We start from the raw sequence: 25367 nt of genomic DNA on the forward strand, positions 1-25367 counted from the left end.
ACGGCAGGAGGAGAAGGGAACGACAGAGGATGAGATGGTTGGATGGCATCACCGACTCGGTGGACATGAGTCTGAGTAAGCTCGGGAGCTGATGATGGACAGGGAGGCCTGGCATGCTGCAGTCCTTGGGGTCACAAAGAGTCAGACACGACTGAGTGACTAAACAACAACAACTCAGCTCATCACCAGGAGTTTTCTGAGCTCTAGGGTACAACCTTCTATGTACCACTGTTCTTGCCTCATCTTCCAGGGTGGACCTTTCTATGTTTCAATGTTTCTGGAATGCAGGTGTATTTTATATTTGGTGGAGAGAAGAAACGTGGAAAACCAAATATCATGAAGCAGGAGTTATTAGAGAGGTCCTTTCAAGAAACTATCAGAGGACCAAGAAGGGAGCACGGAAAGCCACCAGTGAGGACAACTCTGCACCCTTCACCGGACTCATCCTCAGCACTGATGGGTTTGGGGTGCTCATCACCACACTCGGTGCCCTCTATTGTAATGGTCTGTGGTTGTGTCTCCCTTTCCTACAAGCCTGTGAGGCTCCAGAAGGCCGGGCATGTCCTGCTGCTCTCTATACGCTCAGTACAGAGCACCTGGAGCTCAGCACACCAGCTATGGCTTTTGCTGGAATGTGAATAGATGCATGTGTTCTCTCCCTCCCCAGCTGGACTGCAGGCTATAAGAGAGCTGGGGCTGTGCCTTTTGCGCCTTGCTTCTGGTATATTTCCCACCTTAGAGTCCTTTTATGGGCTGAACTGTGCTCACCCACCCACCCCCAAAATCATATGTTGAAGCCCTAACCCCCCTCCTCACATTCCTCAGAATGTGATTACATTTGTAGACAGGGACTTTAAATCACCCACCCAGACCCTGGACCCGCTCAGGGTATGCTGTAGCCAGCCTCACATGGGAACTGGGGCTAGGGAAGCAACGTGGGTGGCCCTAATGCTGACCGTCTACCCAAACTGCCAGCTTACAGGGCAAAGATGAGCCCTACCAGGGATGGTGTTGTCCAACAGAAATCCCAGAAATCCACCAACAAACATGCCCGTGGTCAGCAGCACCTGGATGACTTGGTCCAGCTGAATAATCCCTAGAGTGGAGACAAAAGTGACAGGGATTTAAAAACGGGCATAGGATCTTGACAGAGACTTTTCCAAAGAAGATGTCTAGATGACCAACGAGTACCTGAAAGGTGTTCAGCCTCACTGATATCAGGGAAACGCAAATCAAAATCACAGTGAGATATTCATCTCACACCTGTGAGGATGGCTTTTACCAAAAAGAACTAAGAAGTGTTGGCAAGAATGTGGAAAAATAGAAACCCTTATGCGTCATTGATGGGACTGTAAATTAGTGCAGCCATATGGAAAAGAGCCATATGGATGTTCCTCAAAAAATTAAAAATAGAACTACCATTCAGTTCAGTTCAGTCGCTCAGTTGTGTCCGACTCTTTGTGACCCCATGAATTGCAGCATGCCAGGCCTCCCTGTCCATCCATATGACCCAGCAATTCCACTTCTGGGTATTTATTCAAAGAAAATGAAAACACCAACTCAAAAAGACAGATGCACAACCACCTTCACAGTAGCATTATTTACAACAGCCAAGATATCGAAACAACCTGTGTTCATCAGTGGATGAGCTACTAAAGAAAATGTGTATGTTTACAATGGATATTATCCAGCCATAAGGAAAAGAATGAAATGTCGCTATTTACACAACATGGATAGACCTTGAGGGCATTGTGCTGTGAAATAAATCAGAGAGAGAAAAACAAATATGTATGATCTCACTTATTATATGTAGACTCTTAAAAAAAAAAAAACAACTCATAGAAAAAGAGATCAGATTTGCAGTTACCAGAAGTGGGAAGTGGGAGAAGAAGGAGGCGCTGGAGGAGGGTGATCAAAAGGTACACACTTCCGGTTATGAGATAAGTATGAGCAGTGTAATGTTCAACATGAGAACTATAGTTAATGCTGCTGTACGTTAACCATACAGTTCTTAACAGAATAAACCCTAAGAGTTCTCACTACAAGGAGAATTTTTTTTTTCTTTTTCCCCCCACTTCTCTTTATTGTATCCATATGAGATGACGGGTGTTAACTAGACTTATTTTGGTAATCATTTCACAATGGATGTACATCAAGACTTTATGCTGTATACCTGGAACTCATACAGTGATGTATGCCAGTTATATCTCAACAAAACTGGAAATAAGTAACGGCGATGTAATGTACAACATGGTGACTATAGTTAATTTAAAAGAAGTGACAGGAATTCCCGGGAACCAAGGGCCCCACTGGCTCTGCTCCTGGAATGGTCACAGTCTAGAGATGGAGAATCACCTGTGTGGAGCCTCTCTGGATTCTTGTTCACCCAGTTGGGAATGGCAAGCCCACAGAAGATGGAGAAGCCAAAGATGAAGAGATTTCTGGATGAGTTCAAGTCCACGTACTGCAAGAGAGAGGCCCGGAGCCATCAGCACCTATACTGAACACCAAGCACCCCTCCAAAGTGCCCCCTATTCGCCCATCACTGGAGGGTGGAGGGGGAAGTCGGATTCAGAGGGCACAGGCTCTCAGTCAAGTCCCAACTCCCCCTTGACCCTGGGAGCTGAGTGGTTTGGATAATCCAATCCAAACAGATGCAATTTTGTTTTTCAGAAGTTTGGATGCTCCTGGTTACTTCTTCCCTCCATTTGGCGCTGGTGCATTTGCTGGGACTGGAAGATTCCCTTCTCCCTGTCCCCAGCCTGTTCCATTCATCTCCATCCCATGGGCTCCTCTCAGGAGATGCAATGCTGCTGCTTTTCCAAGGGTGCCTTTCCTCACCTGCAGATTGGAAATCCCCACGGCAGTGATGACCCCGAACATCACCAGGAACATGCCTCCGATCACGGGTGTCGGGATGGTGGCAAAGGCAGCTCCGATCTTCCCAAATATGCCCATCAGGAGCAGCACGCAGCCCGCAACGACAATCACCATCCTGCTTCCTACCTGTAGCACTCAGGAAGAAGGGATACAGATGGTGGCTGAGCTCCAGCCAGGCCACATGCCCTGGAGACCTCTGTGCTCTTCCTGGGGAATCACAAACAACAGCTTCAGGGGACCTGCAGGAGGACCCCCCTCTACTTCTTATGGGGCTAGGGAAAGAATGAGGGTGTGACCTTGGGTCCTGGCCTCTGCCCTCTCCTCTCCTCTCTGCTGCTCTCATACCTATCTTCAAGTCCGGACTCCAGTGCTCCTTCTCTGGGCATCTTTTTGTGAAGAAGTGGCAAGAAGTCTCTTTTGGGAAGGAGTGGCCCAATGCTTAAGAATGGGGTTTGAGAGCCAGTTCCAACTCTGCCTTTAACTATCTGTGCGGCTTTATGCATGTTATCTAACCTCTCCAAATATCAGCCTTCAAATTTATCAAGTGGAATTAATGATACTTACTTCGCAAGCTTATTATAGGAGGCCAGCATTACCCTGGCAGTACCAAAGCCAGATAAGGACGCTACAAGCAAAGAAAGTACAGGTGACCCTTGAACAATGATTTGGAACTGTGTAGCTTCCTTCACATGCAGATATTTTCCAGCAGTAAACGCTGCAGCACTGAACAATCCGCGGTAGGCTGACTGTGAATGTGGAACCACAGATATGATGGAACCACGGACATGCAGGGACCACATGTACCAAGACCTGACTGTAAGTGATGCAAGGGTTTCTGGCTGCGAGGAGGGTTGGTGCACCTAATCCCACCCCATTTCCCATATTGTTCTAGGGTCAACTGTACAGACCAATATCCTTGATGAATATAGATACAAAAACTATCAAAATATTAGCAAACCAAATTTAACAGCACATTAAACGGATCATACACCATGATCAAGTGGGATTTATCTCTGGGATGCAAGGAGGTCTTGGCATATGCAAATCAGTAAATGTGATACACCACATTAATAGAAGATAAAAATATATGATCATCTCAACAGATGCAGAAAAAGCACTGGACAAAATTGAACATCCTTTCTTGATTAAAAAAAAAAACTTTCAACAAATCAAATATAGAAAGAATGTACCTAAAGGCATATATAAAAAGCCCAGAAACAAGACTAGGGTGCCAACTCTCACCACTCCTATTCAACATATTACCGGAAGTCCACAGCCATAGGAACCAGGTAACATAAAGAAATAAAAGGCATCCAAATAAAAAAGGTAGCAGTAAAATTATCTTTATTTGCAGATGATATGATCTCATATGTAGAAAATCCTAAGACTCCACTAAGAAATTGTTAGAAACAGTGAATTCAGTAAAGTTACAGGATAGAAAATCAACATACAGAAATGTCACATTTTTCTACACTAATAATAAAACATCTAAAAAAGAAATAAAACATACCCATTCATAATAACATCAAAAACAATAAAATATTTAAAGATGAATTTAAACAAGGAGGTGGAAACTATAAGACTTTGATAAAAGAAATTGAAGAAGACACAAATAAATGCAAAGGTATATTATGTCATGACTTGAAGAATTAGTATTGCTAACTGTCCATATTACTGAAGCCATCTACAGATTCAATGCAATCCCTATCAAATTTTCAACAGCATTTTCACAGGAATAGAAAAAAAATCCTAAATGCTTATATATAATAGTATAGTGTCAGTTGTTCAGTTGTGTCCACTCTCTGCAACACCATGGACTGTAGCCCACCAGGACACTCTGCCCATGGGATTCTCCAGGCAAGACTACGAGTGGGTAGCCTTCCCAACCCAAGGATCAAACCCAGATCTCCTGCATTGCAGGGGGATTCTTTACCATCTGAACCACCAGGGAAGCCCCCTAAAATGCTTATGTAAGCACAAGAGATGCCAAATAGATAAAGCAATCCTGAAAAAGAAAAATAAAGCTGGAAGCATCTCAATTCCTGATTTCAAACTATATTACAAAACTATAGTAATCAAAACAGTATGGTGCTAGCATAAAAATAGACACGTACACCAAGGGAACAGAATTGAGAGCCCACAAATAAGTCCATGCGTATATGGGCAATGTTTGACAGGGCTTCCCAGGGTGCAAGTGTCATCCCTGGTCATGGAACGAAGATCCCACATGCCATGTGGCCCAGCCAAAATGTAAAAAACAAAACAAAGAAACAAACAAAAACATTAAAATGATACTCCAGGGTAGTTTGTTTGATAGGAATAAAAAGCTCTGGAGATCTGTTGCACAGCATTGTGGATACACTTAATAGTACTGAATGGCACACTTCAAAAATATTAAGATTGTAGATTTTATGTTATTCTTTTACCACAATGTTTAAAAATTTTAAGATACTCCAGTGTCAACAACTTGAAGTCTGTTAGTGCAGTGATAAAGTAGCAGATTTTACCTTTGCTTATTTTTCTTCCCAGCTTAAGAGCACATTGGCCACTGACTGCCACCTGGTGGCTGGTGAAGGTTGACACGCTCAGCGAGGACCAGCAGTGGCACAGCCAGGGCACCAGTCACGTTCTCCAGCCACCAGTCACGTCCTCCGGCCACATGGAGTGGCTGAAGGGCGTGCCCCTGCTATTCAGGGCCTAACAAAGCATGGCCCACTGGAGAAGGGAATGGCAAACCACTTCAGTATTCTTGCCTTGAGAAGCCCATGAGCACAATTTATTTACCTGACTTCATAAGAAAACATCTGATAAGAATTTACCACATCAGCAGGCCTCCCTTGCGTGCCCGCTGCATCTCTTAAAATTATCCTATATTAATAAATCTACTTCTTGCCTATCAAAAAAAAAAAAAAAAAGAATTTACCACATCAAAGGAAACTTCTGTTTTGTTTACAACCCTAACAATGAACTGTGGGAACTAAGCATGAATCTAAGCACAATAAATCAACTTGTCAGGTTCAACCAACGCCCTTTGGATATACTGATGATCTCATAAGCGGCAGGTCCTCCCAAATCCTACCACCACAGAATTTACCACGCAGCCCTGGGCCTCTTTTGGTCTCAGGATTGACCTCTGGGCTGGAAGCTAGGACACCCTAGAGAAGTGATGGGAAGTCTCCGACCAACCTACTTCCTCCGCTGCCACCACCACCTCCCGCTGTCCACTGTCCCCCACTTCCCACCCCACCAACTAGGAGAGAACCAAGAACTAGCGAAAGGCGAAGGAGAGAAGGAAAGATATGCCCATCTGAATGCAGAGTTCCAAAGAATAGCAAGGAGAGATAAGAAAGTGAAGAGTGCAAACAAATACAGGAAAGCGAAAGAATGGGAAAGACTAGAGATCTCTTCCAGAAAATTAGAGAGAGAACGAAAGATCCTTTCTCAAGAACCGGCAAGACGGCGGAAGTAGAACAAAAGAAGAAGCGGACCTTCCGCAAGTCCACCGACCCCGGCGTAGACCTCGACCAGCTGCCGGACATGTCCTATGGGCAACTGATGCAGCTACGCTGCGCGCGCCAGCGACGGCGGCGGAACCGCGGCCTGCGGAGGAAGCAGCTCTCGTTGCTGAAGCGGCTGCGCAAGCCCAAGAAAGATGCGCCGCCCGTGGAGAAGCCCGAGGTGGTGAAGACGCACCTGCGCAACATGATCATTCTGCCCGAGATGGTGGGCAGCATGGTTGGCGTCTACAACGGCAAGACCTTCAACCAGGTGGAAATCAAGCCTGAGATGATTGGCCACTACCTAGGCGAGTTCTCCATCACCTACAAGCCCGTGAAGCACCGCCGGCCTGGTATCGGGGGCCACCCATTCCTCCCGCTTCATCCCCCTCGAGTAACCTGCTGGCCAATAAAAGCAGAGATTTCTCTAAAAAAAAAAAAAGAAAAAAAAGAAAATTAGAGATACTAAGGGAACATTTCATGCAAAGGTGGGCAAAATAAAGGACAGTATGGATCTAACAGACACAGAAGATATTAAGAAGAGGTGGAGAGAATACACAGATCTATACAAAAAAGAACTTAATGGCCCCGATAACCACAATGCTGTGATCACTCATCTAGAGCCAGACATCTTGCAGTGTGAAGTCAAGTGGGCCTTAGGAAGCATCACGAACAAAGCTAGTGGAGGTGAAGAAATTCCAGTTGAGCTGTTTCAAATCCTAAAAGATGATGCTGTGAAAGTGCTGCACTCAATATGCCAATATTTTGAAAACTCAGCAGTGGCCACAGGACTGAAAAAGGTCAGTTTTCATTCCAATCCCAAAGAAGGGCAATGCCAAAGAATGTTCAAACTACTGCACAATTGCACTCATTTCACATGAGAGCAAAGTAATGCTCAAAATTCTCTAAGCCAGGTTTCAACAACAGTACATGAACCGTGAACTTCCAGATACACAAGCTGGATTTACAAAAGACAGAGGAACCAGAAAGCAAATTGCCAATATCCACTGGATCACAGAAAAAGCAAGAAAAATCCAGAAAAACATTTACTTCTGCTTCACTGACTGTGCTAAAGCCTTTGTCTGTGTGTATCACAACAAACTGGAAAATTCTTAAAGAGACAGAAATAACAGACCACCTTACCTTCCTCCTGAGAAACCTGTATGCAGGTCAAAAAGCAGCAGTTAGAACCAGACATGGAAAAACGGACTAGTTCCAAATCGGGAAAGGAGTACATCAAGCCTGTATATTGTCACTCTGCTTATTTAACTTATATATAGAATACATCATGCACAATGCCAACCTGTATGGAGCAGAAGCTGGAATCAAGATTGCCAGGAGAAATATCAATAACCTCAGATACGCAGATGACACCATCCTTATAGCAGAAAGGAAAGAACTAAAAAGCCTCTTGATGAAAGTGAAAGAGGAGAGTGAAAAAGTTGGCTTAAAACTCAACATTCAGAAAACTAAGATCATGGCATCCGGTCCCACCACTTTATGGCAAATAGATGGGAAAACAATGGAAACAGTGACAGATTTTATTTTCTTGGGCTCCAAAATCACTGCAGATGGTGACTGCAGCCATGAAATTAAAAGATGCTTGCTCCTTGGAAGAAAATCTATGACCAACCTAGACAGCATATTAAAAAGCAGATACATTACTTCACCAAAAAGGTCTGTCTAGTCAAAGCTATGGTTTTTCCAGTAGTCATGTATGGATGTGAGAGTTGGACTATAAAGAAAGTTGACTGCCAAAAAATTGATGCTTTTGAACTGTGGTGTTGGAGAAGACTCTTGAGAGTCCCTTGGACTACAGGAGATCCAAACAGTCAATCTTAAAAGAAATCAGTCCTGAATCTTCTCTGGAAGGACTGATGCTGAAACTGAAACTCCAATACTTTGGCCACCTGATAGGAAGAACCGACTCACTGGAAAAGACTCCATTGTTGGGAAAGATTGAAGGCGGGAGGAGAAGGGGATGACAGAGGATGAGATGGGTGGATGACATCACAGACACGATGGACATGAGTTTGAGTAAACTCCTGGAGTTGGTGATGGACCAGGAAGCCTGGTGTGTTGCAGTCCATGGGGTCACAAAGATTTGGACATGACTGAACAACTGGACTGAACTGTAGTCCATGGGGTCACAATGGGTAGGATACAACTGAGCAACTGAACAACTGGATTTGCAGCCTGCTCATGTACCTTCACCCCACTCTAGTACTCTTGCCTGGAAAATCCCATGGATGGAGGAGCCTGGTGGACTGCAGTCCATGGGATCATGAAGAGTCGGACACGACTGAGTGACTTCACTTTCACTTTTCACTTTCATGCATTGGGGAAGGAAATGGCAACCCACTCCAGTGTTTTTGCCTGGAGAATCCCAGGGACAGGGGAGCCTGGTGGGCTGCCATCTATGGGGTCGCACAGAGTCGGACACGACTGAAGCGACGCAGCAGCAGCAGCAGCAGCAGCAGCATGTACCTTTCTTCCCTGCTCCTTCCTTCTACTCTCAGTTCAGTTCAGTTCAGTCGCTCAGTCGTGTCTGACTCTTTGCGACCCCATGAATCGCAGCACGCCAGGCCTCCCTGTCCATCACCAACTCCCGGAGTTCACCCAGACTCACGTCCATCGAGTCCGTAATGCCATCCAGCCATCTCATCCTCGGTCGTCCCCTTTTCCTCCTGCCCCCAATCCCTCCCAGCATCAGAGTCTTTTCCAATGAGTCAACTCTTCACATGAGGTGGCCAAAGTACTGGAGTTTCAGCTTTAGTATTATTCCTTCCAAAGAAATCCCAGGGTTGATCTCCTTCAGAATGGACTGGTTGGATCTCCTTGCAGTCCAAGGGATTCTCAAGAGTCTTCTCCAACACCACAGTTCAAAAGCATCAATTCTTCGGTGCTCAGCCTTCTTCACAGTCCAACTCTCACATCCATACATGACTACCGGAAAAACCATAGCCTTGACTAGACGGACCTTAGTCGGCAAAGTAATGTCTCTGCTTTTGAATATGCTATTTAGGTTGGTCATAACTTTTCTTCCAAGGAGTAAGCGTCTTTTAATTTCATGGCTGCAATCACCATCTGCAGTGATTTTGGAGCCTAAAAAGATAAAGTCTGACACTCTAAACAGCCTTAATTTAGAAATTATACATCAAAAAAATTTTTGTTCCATTTATTGAGTATAATTTTCTGTTCTGCATGATATTTGCTTCCTTTAGCAGAAAAAATAGTTGCTGCCTTTTACTCATATAGCCCATTCCTGTTATATTTCTGTGTGGGTCAGTGGTCCTCACATGGAAAAACATCCCTTTCACTTGCACTAAAGGTTTGGAAACTTTGGGAAAATACCCAAGCGTCCATGGTGTCAATTGCTCCAGGGGTGGGTGCTGGCTCTGCTGTTGCTCACACGCTTTAGCTCCCACTGTGGGCCCGAGGTCATGCAGATACAGAGGTGGATAGGTCTGAGGGAGCGATCAGAAAATGCAGAGAAGGGAAATGAGTAGCAGGCTCTGTATTCTCCAAAGCTGACTTCCCTTGTTCTGAGAAACACCGGCACCTCTGCACTGAAGCAGACAGGAAAGCAACATTGTAATAATATTCTTTTCTAAGCCTTCTTAGAAAGCACCGTCTTGAAGAATTCATGCTGAACTTATGGGGCTTTCCTGTGGAAAATGGGAGCCCAGAAGAGATTTTTTTTTTTTTTTCCAGAAGAGATTTTAAGTAGGGACTAATTTAATTGGGTTCTAGAAAGATCCTTGGGCAGCCACATGGCAGCTAGATGAGAGATGGGCAAGGTCCTGGGAAGAGATAGTTAGGGATGCTGCCATGTTCAGATGGTTGATCAAGCTGTGGTCCTGCTTGGAGAAAAGAGGACAGGAGGGCCACAGGCACACTGAGAAAACAGAATCCACTGTGAGGGGTACACGACAGAGACGATAAGGATGCCCTGGGTGAATTCACTAGGACAAGGTAGACAAGGAGGAGAGGTAAGACAGGGGCGTGGACTGAACATCACAGAGGCCATGCTAAGTAAGAGGTACCCTTGGGACATGGAGGTACAGGTGACCGCAACCAAGAAGGTTGAGAACAGTAAGCAGAATAATGGCTCCTCAGAGATGTCCACATCCTGATCCCAAAACTCACATGGCAAAGGGGACTGAAGGATTTTGAGATGGAGAGAGCATCCTGAATTACCCAGGTGGGCCCAATCTAATTACACATACCCACATAAGCAGATAGTCTTTCCCAGATGTAGTCAAAGGGAGACATGATAAAGGAAGAAAGGTCAGAGAGATGCAATGTTGCTGGCTTTAAGATGGGGGAGAGGGGCCATAGCCAAGGATGTGGGGAGCCTCTAGATGATGGAAAAAGCAAGGCAATGGATTCTCCCCTGGAGCCTCCAGGCAGGAATGTGACCCCGCTAATACCTTTACTGTAGTCCTGTGAGACCTGTGTTGGAGTTCTGACCTCCAGATTGGTAAGATAATAAATTTGGGTTATTGAAAGCCATTAAGGTTTTGGTAATTTGTTGCAGCAACAGTAAGAGACTACGACATGGATGACAGATCCAGGTACTTAGCCTGCACACCCACTACCCACCCCTGCCACACACATACCCATGGACCACTGTCTGCAGCCTTACCTTGGTGATGCCCAGTGCACCCACATTCTCGCTGTAGGAGGTGGTGCCATTCCCTGTCCCCCAGGCCCCTGCCAGCAGGCAGCCCAGGCCCTCGATGCCGATGCCTCGGTTGATGGCGTGCTTTGGAGGGGGTGGTGCCCCCACCAGGCGGGCACAGGCATAATAATCGCCTATTGACTCCACCATTGAGGAGATTACCCCTGCAATGATCCCAAAGACCCCAGCCAGGCTGACGGTGGGGAGGCCCCACTGACCTGAAAATGCAATGCAGAGGGAATATTAACCCAGAAGACAACAGGTTGCTGGACCCCAAATAATTTCTTTCTGAGAGGATTCTCCAGAAGGCTTTAAAAACTGGGCAACACGTCTTCCAGCCCCCACAACTGTCCTGAGACTTTGTCTTGAACCCCTGCCTTACCCATGCCTCCCTGAGGGTAGATCAGATGCCCTGACCTTGAGGTCACAGTGCGCACAAAGAGCCAGCAACCCGATCTTTTCCCAGGAAGGCCCTGAAGCATTCTGAAGTCAAGATACTCAGGGAGGCCGTAGCTCCCTAGCCCATGAGGCCACCCCTGCCTATCACCACTGAAACGTGCTTATTCACACAACCTGAGCCAAGAACTGCAGGGAAAGGAGACCAGAAGAGGCCTAAGGGATGGCCTTGACCTCCAACCCAGAAATGTTCTCATTCAGTCCTGAGCCTCCCTTGTGTGGGACCCACCAAGTCCAGGAGGAGACCCAGATACTGGCTAGAGGTCGGGGTTCCTCTGTGCTTTTCCCCACCACAGGCTGTTGTCAGATCCCTTGGAGAAGATTCTGCCCCCCACCGCCTGGCTCTATTCACCACCCGCTCTGGTGCCCTGAGCCCCATGGACAGACCTAGGAAGCATGTGTCCCAGGCAATAAGGGCCCAGTCTTCTCATTACCTGGGTAAGGGAAGCGAAACCACGGAGCCTGGCTCAGGACATTGCCTTTGGTGTCAGTGCGGGCCAGGTACCCGTAGGCTGTGGGTGCTGAAGGGAGGGCTTCGGTGACTGTGAGCACAAAGCAGAGCAGCCACGAGATGCAGAGCCCCAGCAGTACCTGCGGAGGGAGGTGCCCTTCACACCTGGTCCCACTCCCTGCCCCTGTCCACACCTCCCAGCAGGGTTGGGCAAAGGAGAGAATTCAGGAAAGCTCTTCAAAGTGAGGAAGTGCTGGATTAGGAACCCTTCCGGTAACAGAAATCTGCGTGTCCCTGGATGAGTAACGCAGTGAAGGGATACAGACAATAGACCGGAGGGAGGCCTTATGCCGGGTAGAGGCAGAAAAGTCTAGGAACGCGGACAAGGCCTGGGTCAGGAGGACTGCAAGCTGACTCCCTTTCTACTGTTTGCTGGTCACATGACTTGCTTCAAACTCCTTGAGCCTCAGTTTGCTCATGTATACAATGGAATTTCAGCCATTGCTCTGCAGAGCCTGAAGCAGGATTTCTTAAAGTGGGGTCCTCAGATGTATTTATTTATTTATTTATTTATTATTATTATTTTTTTTACTTTATTTTACTTTACAATACTGTATTGGTTTTGCCATACATTGCCATGAATCCACCACGGGGTGTATACAAGCTCCCAATCCTGAATCCCCCTCCCACCCTCAGATGTATTGATTTATAATCTCTGGTGGTAGAACTCCAGACATCTGTATTTTTAGCAATGTTCCCAAGTGAAAAAGGATCAATGAGATCATTCTATGGAAGTATCTTTTTTATAATGCAGAATGTAGTTCATAGGTGAATCAAACCTGAAAACACCTTTATGGGGTTGGCAACTGCGCCTGCTTGACAGACTGGGACAAATTCAACAGAGAAGGCTCTGAAAAAGGAGGCACCATCTGAATCATCCAGGAACCAATGAGAAAGAACCAATGAGAAAGAACCTAAGCGTCTTGGCCCTTCGCTTTGCACCCACAGTGGTGATCCTGGCTATCTCCCCCAGGGCCATGCTCTGAGGATGTCCCGGGAAACACGAGGAAGCTGTCCCGCACTGGCCACCACTGCAGCAACCTGGGGCAAGCTCTCTGCTCCCGCAGGAGAGAAGCACTGCGGGAGGAGCTGTAGGGCACTAAGCCAGTGCTCCCACCACCCATGGGCAGGGTGGGGAGGAGCAGTTAGGGGAGGCTGAGGAGGAGAGGCCACTGCGGGTAGAGAGCATTTGACCTGAGGCCCATCTGGGTGAGCAAGAGGCTGCCCCTCACTCTCCAGGTGAGTCAGCTAAGAATGGCGGCGGGTGGGGAGTGCTTCTTACAGGGAAGACCTGAAACAGGTAGAACTTAGAGGTGTGACACTTCTTCTCTCGTCCATAAATGGGCACAGGCACTGCGATGTTTTTCAGGTACTGAGAAAACAGCACGATGAGGAAGATGGTCCTGAAACAGAAACAAACCACACCCCACCTGGCGAGCTGGGGCTCATCCAGAGCGAGGATCCAGGAAGCTGGGCCACCGTGTGCCTCTGGGTCTGGGGAGCGGGGGCTGCGCTAGGAAGGTCCTCATCTAGGCCCTGCTCTGCATCCTGCCAGCTGGGAACAGGTGGGCGGGCCCCTTTCAGAGGCTGCCGGTGGCTGAAGAGGAAGAGTGGGCAGAGGACAACTATCCCTTGGGACCTGAGAAATGAGCATGACAGCTGCATAGATCCAGACTGGAGCCGATGAGGCCAGGTTCAAAGCCCATCTTCTCTCCCAGGAGGTCCTGCAGGCCCTTGAGGTCAGAGTGAATGAACACATCCATCTGTTGTTGCCAAATTCCTCCTGCCCTCTGTTTAAATGTTAAGGGCCTCTTCCCCACCCAACTCCTAAGCCTTCCTGACACTCTTCCCCTGTCCTCTCCATCCCCCACAAGCTGGCTGTCACTGCCCCATTCCCTGAACAAGCTTGACACTCTGGGACCCTCATCACTGTCTCCTGGTATCACAGGTACTTGGACTCAAGTCTTAACCCTCCGCTAAACTACCAAATGCATGAGAGCTGGGCTATGTCTCTGTACCTTTCCCAGGAGCTGGAGGTGTACAAATATTTGCTCAGTGAAAACCTAGGAGGCAAGGGACAGGTAGCATCAGCCATCTGTGGACCCTGCACTAAGTGTGTTTAGATACTGCCTGTGATGAACTCATTGTCTGTGAGGACTAACAACAAATAAATGGTAATAATACATTCTAAATAGCCATTTCACTGCTTTTTAAGGTATTATAACTAGAGAGCCTCTTGATGAGGGTGAAAGAGGAGAGTGAAAAAGTCAGCTTAAAACTCAATATTAAAAAAATTAAGATCATGTCATCTGGTCCCATCACTTCATGGCAAATAGAAGGGGGAAATTTGGAAGCAGTGACAGAGTTCCTCTTCTTGGGCTCTAAAATCACTTCAGATGGTGACCATAGCCATGAAATTAGAAGACAATTGCTTCTTGGCAGGAGAGCTATGACAAAACTAGACAGTGTGTTAAAAAGCAAAGACATCATTTTGATGACAAAGGTCCATCTACTCAAAGCTATGGTCTTTCCAGTGTCATGTATGGGTGTGAGAGCTGGACAATAAAGAAGGCAGAGTGCTGAAGAATTGATGCTTTAGAACTGTGGTTTTGGAGAAGACTCTAGAGAGTCCCTTGGAAAGCAAGATCAAACCAGTCAATCTTAAAGGAAATCAACCCTGAATACTCTTTGGAAGGACTGATGCTGAAGCTGAAGCTCCAGTACTTTGGCCACCTGATGCGAACAGCTGACTCATTGGAAAAGACCCTGACACTGGGAAAGATTGAAGGCAGAAGGAGAAGAGGGTAACAGAGGATGACATGGTTGGATGGCATCATCTATTCAGTGGACATGACCTTGGGCAAACTCCAGGAGATGGTGAGATATACAGGGAACCCTGGCATGTTGCAGTCCATGGGGTCACGAAGAGTCCGACACGACTTGGCCACTGAACAACAACAAATGTTTGTGAAAGTACTTGTAAACCACCTGAGCTTGCCAATATCCAGGACTCACTCTTTTAACTGGGTAACCTTCCTCTAGAGGGAACTCAAATGGCCCTTGCACCACGGAGGGTACTTACGTGGCAGCAATCCCCCAGTGGATCCCGGCGTCGTCACCCAAGGAATCAAAGAGAGGCAGGGCCACCAGGGAGATTGTGGGAGCAATGGTCAAGGGGCCGATGAAGCGCATGAGGAAGCCAATGAGGCCGGAGAAGCCCACCAGCATCTGGACACAGGAGGCAACCATGACGGCTCCCTGCAGCTGAAGAGGAAGAGTGGGGCTCATTGACTGAGAGCCCTGTGGTGGGGCGGGGCCTGCGGCGGGGCGGGGCCTGTGGCGGGGCGGGGCCTTAGCCCAGCCCAGCCCACCGGGATGGGTGGTACCTTCAGAGGCAGGGCTGGGGGCAAAGCTGGACCCTAAAGGAAACAACGGAAGGCGAGCTCTAACCTCACTCCTCTCTCCAGTCCTCTATTGCCAACTGTCTGTTGGACATTTTCACCTTATGTGAAGTTTTTCAGAAAGTAGACTTCAAGGTTATCATGGTGATCATGCTGATGACTTGTAATACTGGTGTTACCCAGTAGTGTATTGACCGTCTTGCTGCTTTACTTTTCTCTGGTTTCCTACTTTCTGTCTCAGAGGCTGGCAAAGGGGACAGAGAGTGAATTGTTGAGGTTCTGTGGGCTGTCAGGCTCAGTCGAAACTTTACCAGACAAGATGGGAACAAATGAGCTTGCCCATGTTCTAATAAAACTCCATGGACAGGGCTGAAATTTGTATTTTGTACAATTTGGACTTGTCATAAAATATTCTTCTTTTGATTTTTTTCAACCATTTAAAATATAAAACCGTTTTTAGCTTGCGAGCTATTCAAAAAACAAACAGAAGACAGGCAACCGGCCAGATTTGGCTCATAGGCTGTAGTTTGCCAACCCCTGAGCTATAGGACTCACTGAGTTTATTTCTCTTTTTTTTACTTTACTTATTTGGGTGTTACACTTTCCTTTTTATCCCTTGCTTTGAAGTCTGATTTCCCAGAAAAGAAAGAAGTCTGATTCCTGCTTTCTTTTGATTAGTGTTAATATAGTATATTCCTCTCCATCTATTTACTTTTAATCTACATGTATTTTTATATTTAAAGTAGGTTTCTAGAGAAAGACAAATATAATATGATATCACTTATATAGAGATCTTTTTTAAAAGGGTACAAATGAACTTATTTACAAAATAGAAATAGAGCCACAGATGTAGCAGATGAACTTATGGTTATCAGGGGATAAGAGATCCCCTGACAGGGGAGGGGTGAATTAGGAGACTGAGGATGACATATGCACACTAGTATATATAATACCGGTAACTAATAAAGACCTGCTGCATAGCATGGGAAACACGGCTCAGTACTCTGTAGTGGTCTATACATAAGGGGTGGATATATGTATATGTATAACTGATTCACTTGGCTGTACATCTGAAACTAACACAACATTGTAAATCAACTCTATTCCAATAAAATCTTTTAATAATCAAAGTAGGTTTCATCTGGACAACAGATGGTGGGGTCTCATTTTTTTATCCACTCTGACAATCTCTGGTCTTTTAATAAGTGCCTTTAGAGCAATGATGCTCAAAGTAGTTATTGATCTAGTTGGATTAATATCCACCATATCCATTACTATTTTCCATTTGTTGCCCTTGGTCTTCATTTCTTTTTTTGTCTTCTACTCTTTTTCTGCCTTTGATGGTTTTAACTGATATTTTTATATGACTCTATTTTCTCTCCTTTCTTAGCATAACTGGTATCCTTTGGTTTCCCTTTAGTGGTTGCCTTAGAGTTTGCAATAAACATTTACAGTGAACTCAAGTCCACTTTCAAATAACACTATACGACTTCCTGAGTCGCATGAATAAGTTATAGTAACAAAAGAATCCTAATTTCTCCCACCTAGCCATTTTATCATTGCTGTCATTCATTTCACTTATAAATAAGCATACACACATATATAAAATTTTTTAAACCACCATAATACCAGAAGGTGAAGTTTAAATTGATCTAATGTGTTGAAACCTGAGCTCGCCATCTCTTCCCTACCACCATTTTCTTATAATGACTATTCACCTGTCCTCTCTATCACTTCTTATCTCCCAGAAAGAAATGAAATGACTACTGATCCTGTATTTGCCTCACTTTCATTGGTGGCTGCTATTGTGATGTAGAGTTGGACTGCTAACCATTGGTGGTTTCAAGACTTGGGATGTGTGTAAATAAACATAACCCAGTGGAACATGGAAAAATCTACCTTGAATTCCAATAGGCTGGCTCAGTGAATTAAACCAATCCATTGATCAGTGAAAGGAAGTTGAAACTTGCAAAAACTTTCCCATGTTTACAGCACTGGTGAAAAACCCTGGACCAGCAGATGGAGCTAAAATACCACAGCTAATACTCTGGGTTTGTGCTCACTCTCAGACACTTGGAAGTGATGTGGGAAAGAAATTGTGGAGGCTACTGTTCTGGATCTGGGCAAGAGGAACCCCTACCCTGGGCCCTGTGCTTTAGAGCAGGGGTAGGCAAACTTTTTCTGTAACTGATCAGATAGTAAACATTTCAGGTTTTGTGGGCCACATGTAGTTTCTGTCACATATTCTTTTTTTAATTTTAAACAATTTAAAAATGTAAAAACCAGTGGTCCGGTGGTTACAACTCCACCCTTCCATGTCAGGGGGCAAAGGTTCAATAACACACACCCAGTAGCATGGTGTGGCCAATAATAAATAAATAAATAACATGCAAAAACTATTCTTAATTGGTAAGGAGTAAAAAACAGATTGAGTAACTTCCCTGGTAACTCAGCTTGTAAAGAAACCACTTGCAATGCAGGAGACTCCAGTTTGATTCCTGGGTCAGAAAGAGCCCCTGGACAAGGGATAGGCTACCCACTCCAGTATTCTTGGGCTTCCCTGGTGGCTCAGACAGTAAAGAATCCACCTGCAATGCAGGAGAACTGGGTTTGATCCCTGGGTTGGGAAGATCCCCTGGAGGAGGGCATAGCAACCCACTCCAGTATTCTTGCTGGGAGAATCCCCATGGACAGAGGAGCCTGGTGGGCTACAGTCCACAGGGTCGCAAAGGGTCGGACATGACTGAGCACAGCACAAAACAGATTACAGGTTAGATTTGGTCCAAGAGCCACAGTTTGCTGACTCTTGCTTTAGAGGACTCAGAAATACAAGAATGGTGAACATACTAAAGAAAACACGGTTATGTCTGTCACTTGGGATCCTGAGCTCGGTGCAGGCTCAGCATGACCCACATCCCTAAACATCCTCTTACTACTAATACTGGGTCCTCAAAACAAGGTAACTGCTTCTGACTATTACAGTGTTAGAGCAGCCATGTCATTAGAACACAGGAAGGATTTGAGCAACAGAAGAGCTCAGGCAGGAGAGGAGACAAACTAACTTGTTGGATCTTTCTTCTCAGATAGTACGAAGGCCAGAGGTTCTTGCATAAGAAATTTTACTTCTTGTGGCTTTCCTGGTCACTCAGTGACAAAGAATCCACTTGCCAATGCAGGACACATGGGTTCCATCCCTGATCCAGGAAGATCCCACATGACGCAGAGCAACTAAGTCCATGGGCCACCACTATTGAACCTGTGCTCTAGAGCCTGGGAGCCACAACTACTGATCCCACATGCCTCCTCTACTGAAGCCCAGGTACCCTGGAGTCCACGCTCTGCAACAAGAGAAGCCACTGAAATGAGAAGCACACGTACCACAACTAGAGAGCAGCCCCCGCTTTCCCATGCGCAGCAACGAAGGCCCAGCCCAGCCAAAACTAAATTTTTAAAAAAGGAATTATAGTTCTCAGTAAGTCTAACTGAAAGGGAAATTGTGCCCCTGGCATCTAGCAGATTAGGGTAAAGAAACTGATGAAATAAAATTCATATTCTAAGGCAGACAAGAAAAAAAATTAAATATAAAAGATGATTGCTCCTTGGAAGAAAAGCTACAACAAACCTAGACAGCATAATAAAAAAAGCAGAGACATTACTTTGCCAACAAAGGTCCGTATAGTCAAAGCTGTGGTTTTTCCAGTTGTCATGTATGGATGTGAGAGCTGGACCATAAAGAAGGCTCAGTACCAAAGAATTGATACTTTTGAATTGTGGTGCTGGAAAAGACTCTTGAGAGTCCCTTGGACTGCAAAGAGATCAAACCAGTCAATCCTAAAAGAAATAAATCCTGAATATTCATTGGAAGGGCTGATGCTGAAGCTGAAGCTCCAATCCTTTGGTCACCTGATGCAAAGAGCTGACTCACTGGAAAAGACCCTGAAGATGGGAAAGATTGAGGGCAAGAGGAGAAGGGGACAACAGAGGATGAGATGGTTGGATGGCATCACCGACTCGATGGACATGAGTTTGAGCAAACTCTGGGTGATGGTGAAGGACAGGGAGGCCTGCATGCTGCAGTCCATGGGGTCACAGAGTCAGACACAACTGAGCAACTGAACAACAACAACAAAGGAAGACAGGAAAAAAATGAAATATTAAATTCCTCCTGTTTGTTTGGGCCTCCTCCCTCCCCAAAATGCAGTGTGCATCCACATTACACATTAACCAGAGCTCTTCAAAGATGGAAGGGCCAGATAAACTGTAAAGCAGTTTTTTTTTCTTTCTTCTGATGCTAACAATGTAACTTCGTTTATTTATTTATTTATTTATCTTTTACTTGAAGGATTAGTGCTTTACAGAATTGTGTTGGTTTCTGCCAAACATCAACATAAATCAGCCATAGGTATACATATGTTCCCTCCCTCTTGAACCTCTCTCCCATCTTCTTCCCCATCCCACCCCTCTAGGTTGTAGCAATATAACTTCTTGAAAGAATAGTGTTCTTCCTCAGCTCTGTTGGGAGTCATGGTGACCTGCTACTCCCTTCTATGTGCTTACCTGGACAATGTATACCTGGTGAACTTTACATGAAATATCAGTATGTCATTTTAACAGATGATCTTTTTTCTCAAAAATATATATGACTATGAAGACTCTGATGAAGACTCTACACATGGACATCACCAGATGGTCAACACCGAAACCAGATTGATTATATTCTTTGCAGCAAAAGATGGAGAAGCTCTATACAGTCAACAAGAACAAGACCAGGAGCTGACTGTGGCTCCGATCATGAACTCCTTATTGCCAAATTCAGACTTAAATTGAAGAAAGTAGGGAAAACCGCTAGACCATTCAGGTATGACCTAAATCAAATCCCTTATGATTATACAGTGGAAGTGAGAAATAGATTTAAGGGACTAGATCTGATAGATAGAGTGCCTGATGAACTATGGAATGAGGTTCGTGACATTGTACAGGAGACAGGGATCAAGACCATCCCCATGGAAAAGAAATGCAAAAAAGCAAAATGGCTGTCTGGGGAGGCCTTACAAATAGCTGTGCAAAGAAGAGAGGCGAAAAGCAAAGGAGAAAAGGAAAGATATAAGCATCTGAATGCAGAGTTCCAAAGAATAGCAAGAAGAGATAAGAAAGCCTTCTTCAGCGATCAATGCAAAGAAATAGAGGAAAACAATGGGAAAGACTGGGAATGGGAAAGACTAGAGATCTCTTCAAGAGAATTAGAGATACCAAGGGAACATTTCATGCAAAGATGGGCTCGGTAAAGGACAGAAATGGTCTGGACCTAACAGAAGCAGAAGATATTAAGAAGAAGTGGCAAGAATACATGGAAGAACTGTACAAAAAAGATCTTCACGACCAAGATAACCATGATGGTGTGATCACTCATCTAGAGCCAGACATCCTGGAATGTGAAGTCAAGCAGGCCTTAGAAAGCATCACTATGAACAAAGCTAGTGGAGGTGATGGCATTCCAGTGGAGCTATTTCAAATCCTGAAAGATGATGCTGTGAAAGTGCTGCACTCAATATGCCAGCAAATTTGGAAAGCTCAGCAGTGGCCACAGGACTGGAAAAGGTCAGTTTTCATTCCAATCCCAAAGAAAGGCAATGCCAAACAATGCTCAAACTACCACACAATTGCACTCATCTCACATGTTAGTAAAGTAATGCTCAAAATTCTCCAAGCCAGGCTTCAGCAATACGTGAACCATGAACTCCCTAATGTTCAAGCTGGTTTTAGAAAAGGCAGAGGAACCAGAGATCAAATTGCCAACATCTGCTGGATCATGGAAAAAGCAAGAGAGTTCCAGAAAAACATCAATTTCTGCTTTATTGATTATGCCAAAGCTTTTGACTGTGTGGATCACAATAAACTGTGGAAAATTCTGAAAGAGATAGGAATACCAGACCACCTGATCTGCCTCTTGAGAAATCTGTATGCAGGTCAGGAAGCAACTGTTAGAACTGGACATGGAACAACAGACTGGTTTCAAATAGGAAAAGGAGTATGTCAAGGCTGTATATTGTCACCCTGCTTATTTAACTTATATGCAGAGTACATCATGAGAAACACTGGACTGGAAGAAACACAAGCTGGAATCAAGATTGCCAGGAGAAGTATCAATAACCTCAGATGTGCAGATGATACCACCCTGATGGCAGAAAGTGAAGAACTAAAAAGCCTCTTGGGAAAGTGAAAGAGGAGAGTGAAAAAGTTGGCCTAAAGCTTAACATTCAGAAAACTAAGATCATGGCATCCGGTCCCATCATTTCATGGGAAATAGTGGAAACAGTGTCAGACTTTATTTTGGGGGGCTCCAAAATCACTGCAGATAGTGACTGCAGCCATGAAATTAAAAGATGCTTACTCCTTGGCAGAAAAGTTATGACCAACCTAGATAGCATATTCAAAAGCAGAGACATTACTTTGCTGACTAAGGTCCATCTAGTCAAGGCTATGGTTTTTCCTGTGGTCATGTATGGATGTGAGAGTTGGACTGTGAAGAAGGCTGAGTGCTGAAGTATTGATGCTTTTGAACTGTGGTGCTGGAGAAGACTCTTGAGAGTCCCTTGGACTGCAAGGAGATCCAACCAATCCATTCTGAAGGAGATCAACCCTGGGATTTCTTTGGAAGGAATGATGCTAAAAGTGAAACTCCAGTACTTTGGCCACCTCATGTGAAGAGTTGACTCATTGGAAAAGACTCTGATGCTGGGAGGGATTGGGGGCAGGAGGAAAAGGGGATGACTGAGGATGAGATGGCTGGATGGCATCACGGACTCAATGGACGTGAGTCTGGGTGAACTCCGGGAGTTGGTGATGGAGAGGAAGGCCTGGCGTGCTGCGATTCATGGGGTCGCAAAGAGCCGGACACCACCGAGCGACTGAACTGAACTGAACTGAACTGATTCCTTTGACTTCTAACAGGTGAAACAGTTCCCAGAGCTTCCTGACAATCTGCTGCCTGGGTTATAATCCTCAGTTTGGCTCAAACAAATCCACCCCCCCCCTTTTTTTTTTTCTTAACTTGATAGTTAATTAAAATTTCCGCTTCTTATTCTTTGCTTAGTTTTAACTTGCATTTACCAAAGCCAAGTATTGCCTCCCTGGGGGAGAGCAGAAACAAAACCAAACCTCAAACCACATGTGTTTTGTGACTCATGCTATTGATGATATAATACAAATAGGCTGCACTGAAGAAGAAATACATCATGCTTTGAAAAAAGTTCGACAAATGGTATTTGAAGGTTAGCCAACTGACCTGGCAAAAATCCAGGGCCCACCAGCTTGACAAGTGAAATCCTTAGATATGTCTTGGTCTAGATCTACACGGAAAAGTTTATTAAATATTAAAAACCCTTAAATCTGAGTCCACCTTGAGAAAAGAAAGGAAGCACAAGGGCTTGATAGATCACTGAAGTACATCCGCATCTGGCGTGCTCTTGGACTGCACATCAGAGCACAGACATGTGCAGAAAGGCTGTTTTTGAAAGGGAAGAACAGCAGAAAGGTCTGGCTGAAATTCACAAGTTATGGCTCAGACTGGTCTCAGACCAGCATCCCAACCAGCACAGCGCTCCTGAGATAAAAGAAGTATTGGTGGTTGAGTCCACGCTGAATGAGGGCTGACCCTGGCAGATGCCAGATGCTTCAGCTCTGAGTGGGGCATTTGGTGCAGAGGTGGCCCAAAGGAATTACTCAACCACTCTCCCTCTGAAAGGCCATTCCTAACTAGTCTGCTACTCGGCACTGTTTGGAATTAGAGCTCTACTGACTGGCACCAAATAACTCCAAGATCAGAAATCTCAATGATATCTTGAATGCTGTCAGAAAGACATTCAAATAAGGAAGGGGCATGCGTGCATGCTAAGTCTCATCAACATAACTTGCTGATTAAAAGGAAATAGTGACATTCAGGAGAAGAAAACACAGTTACACAAGGAGGAGTTCATAAGATCCATGAAAAAGTGACAGTCCCTGCCTTCCTTGGGTGGACACTACTTCACAAGATAATCTAACTCTAGCAACCAAGATTTGGATCTCGCTATGTGGGTCTTTGAATTCAAAAAGCAAGTTGGAGTCTTGCTGAAGGTACTGCTCATCCACCTGAGAAAGACTGAGACTGAATGTAACATTTCAGTAGAAGGGCTTTGATGGAGGAAGGAAGGCAAGTCTAAGTCCAGCGAATGAACAGTGCTTGTGATGTGCCAGTGGACACGAACTTACCCAGAATCATCCCTTTAGAATTTTAGGTTCTCAAGCTGTGGCCAATGGACTAGCAGTTTGGTCTGGCAAGTCGGTCAGAGAGGCTGTACTGAAATTTCACCTTTTATGGGACAGGACTTAATATTCAAATCTCAGATACTGGTGGTTCATATCAATGTCCCTGTGTCTTAAAAAAGAGGAGGGAAGTATGACTTTGAATGTAGTCACTAGGGTCCAGGAGATGACACCTTGGGTCACAAGCCATGCACACGTGGGCTCACAAACTGCACAATCTCCATCTCTATCTGACATTGTTTGTGTTTCCCAGGATGATCCAGATTGATGACAATGATTGATTGATTGATGACAGTGGTGGGCACAGGTGCCTCTGGTGGCAGAACATGAGGATAAATGGCCCATCACAGAGCTGGTAGGCTGCCCAAACCAGACAGTCCACAGAATAGGGAAGGTTTTTAACATTCTTTAAAAACCTTGTGGTTCTGGAGAACTGTGATGCTGGAGAAGACTCTTGAGAGTCCCTTGGACAGCAAGGAGATCAAACCAGTCAATAAAGGAAATCAACCCTGAATATTCACTGGAAGCTGAAACTCTAATACTTTGGCCACCTGATGTGAAGAGCTGACTCGTTGGAAAAGATCCTGATGCTGGGAAACAATTGAGGACAGGAGGAGAAGTGGGTGACAGAGGATGAGATGGTTGGGTGGCATCACCAACTCAGTGGACATGAGTTTGAGCAGGCTCCAGGAGACAGTGAAGGACAGGGAAGCCTGGCCTGCTGCAGTCCATGGGGTCGCAGAGTCAGACATGACTTACTGACTGAACGACAACAAGAAAAACCTGGTATGGACAGTGTTTCTGATTTGAACGTTGCCTATCCTATCACTGAAGCCCCAGCCCAGGCTACAATATAGAGACTAGCAGCCCAGACTGAAATCACCATGAAGATCAGCTTATATATTAAACAGCTCAAGGATCACTTTTCACAGCATGAACATGACAGGAATGGACCAAGAAATACAATATCAATTGATATTTTCATATTTCATGACACTGTACCCCAAAGCAGTAAAATTACTGCAAAATTAGAATATGTGCTTGAATAAAATGTGGGTAACAAAGGCAGGAAGGGCAGGCTTTGCAGGGTAACACAGTGGAAGCTCAAGCTGAAAATGGGGCACAAAAGTGAGTCGCCAATGGAGCAGTTGGAGCAGAGGGTAAAGAAATCTTATTTTTCCAGGACTAGAGCTTTGGTTGTGTTCCTTAAGATGGAATACTAGAACCAATTTAATTTGACTTGCTGGTATTCTGATGGTATTTATGGGCCAGATTGGAAAGTCTGGTGTTTTTCAGGGTGCATCCTACCCAGTGGAAAGAATCCAGTGACAATATATTTATTAAATCATGTGAAAGTACCTTGGGAAAGGACACACAAAGGAAGATTTAGCAATGTTATTTTTCCTGCCCACTATTAAAAGTTAGGGGAGAAAAACTCAAAACCCCCTCTAGGTGCAAGAAAATGGGTTGAGAAGGGCTCATCACGGGAAAAAAGAAGATGGTGGAAGAAAGAATTGGAGTCACCAAATCTTCCATCAAATAATGCTACTTTTGCCCATTGTGTTTAAAATGGAAATAAGAAAATGATTTCTTTGTCATACTACTAGATACATCTTCAATCTGGGATGAGGGGT

The 25367-nt window shown here is 45.1% G+C and overlaps 1 protein-coding gene and 1 pseudogene across 1 annotated transcript in view; one reads left to right on the forward strand and one right to left on the reverse strand.

Moving 5' to 3' along the window:
* LOC138079868 (solute carrier family 23 member 1-like) overlaps positions 1 to 25367 on the reverse strand; it is a 66047-nt gene that overhangs the window by 4969 nt on the left and 35711 nt on the right. The window contains exons 5-11 of the mRNA XM_068972621.1: positions 15111 to 15292; positions 13311 to 13431; positions 11952 to 12108; positions 11026 to 11279; positions 2842 to 3006; positions 2356 to 2464; positions 1001 to 1096 (exon numbers count right to left, since the gene is read on the reverse strand). Of these exons, the coding sequence (XP_068828722.1) occupies positions 1001 to 1096; positions 2356 to 2464; positions 2842 to 3006; positions 11026 to 11279; positions 11952 to 12108; positions 13311 to 13431; positions 15111 to 15292 (1084 nt within the window). The remainder of the gene's footprint in view (positions 1 to 1000; positions 1097 to 2355; positions 2465 to 2841; positions 3007 to 11025; positions 11280 to 11951; positions 12109 to 13310; positions 13432 to 15110; positions 15293 to 25367) is intronic.
* LOC138080166 (small ribosomal subunit protein uS19 pseudogene) lies at positions 6265 to 6775 on the forward strand (annotated as a pseudogene).

Source organism: Capricornis sumatraensis, chromosome 5 (assembly GCF_032405125.1).
Source record: "Capricornis sumatraensis isolate serow.1 chromosome 5, serow.2, whole genome shotgun sequence".
NCBI lineage: Eukaryota > Metazoa > Chordata > Mammalia > Artiodactyla > Bovidae > Capricornis > Capricornis sumatraensis.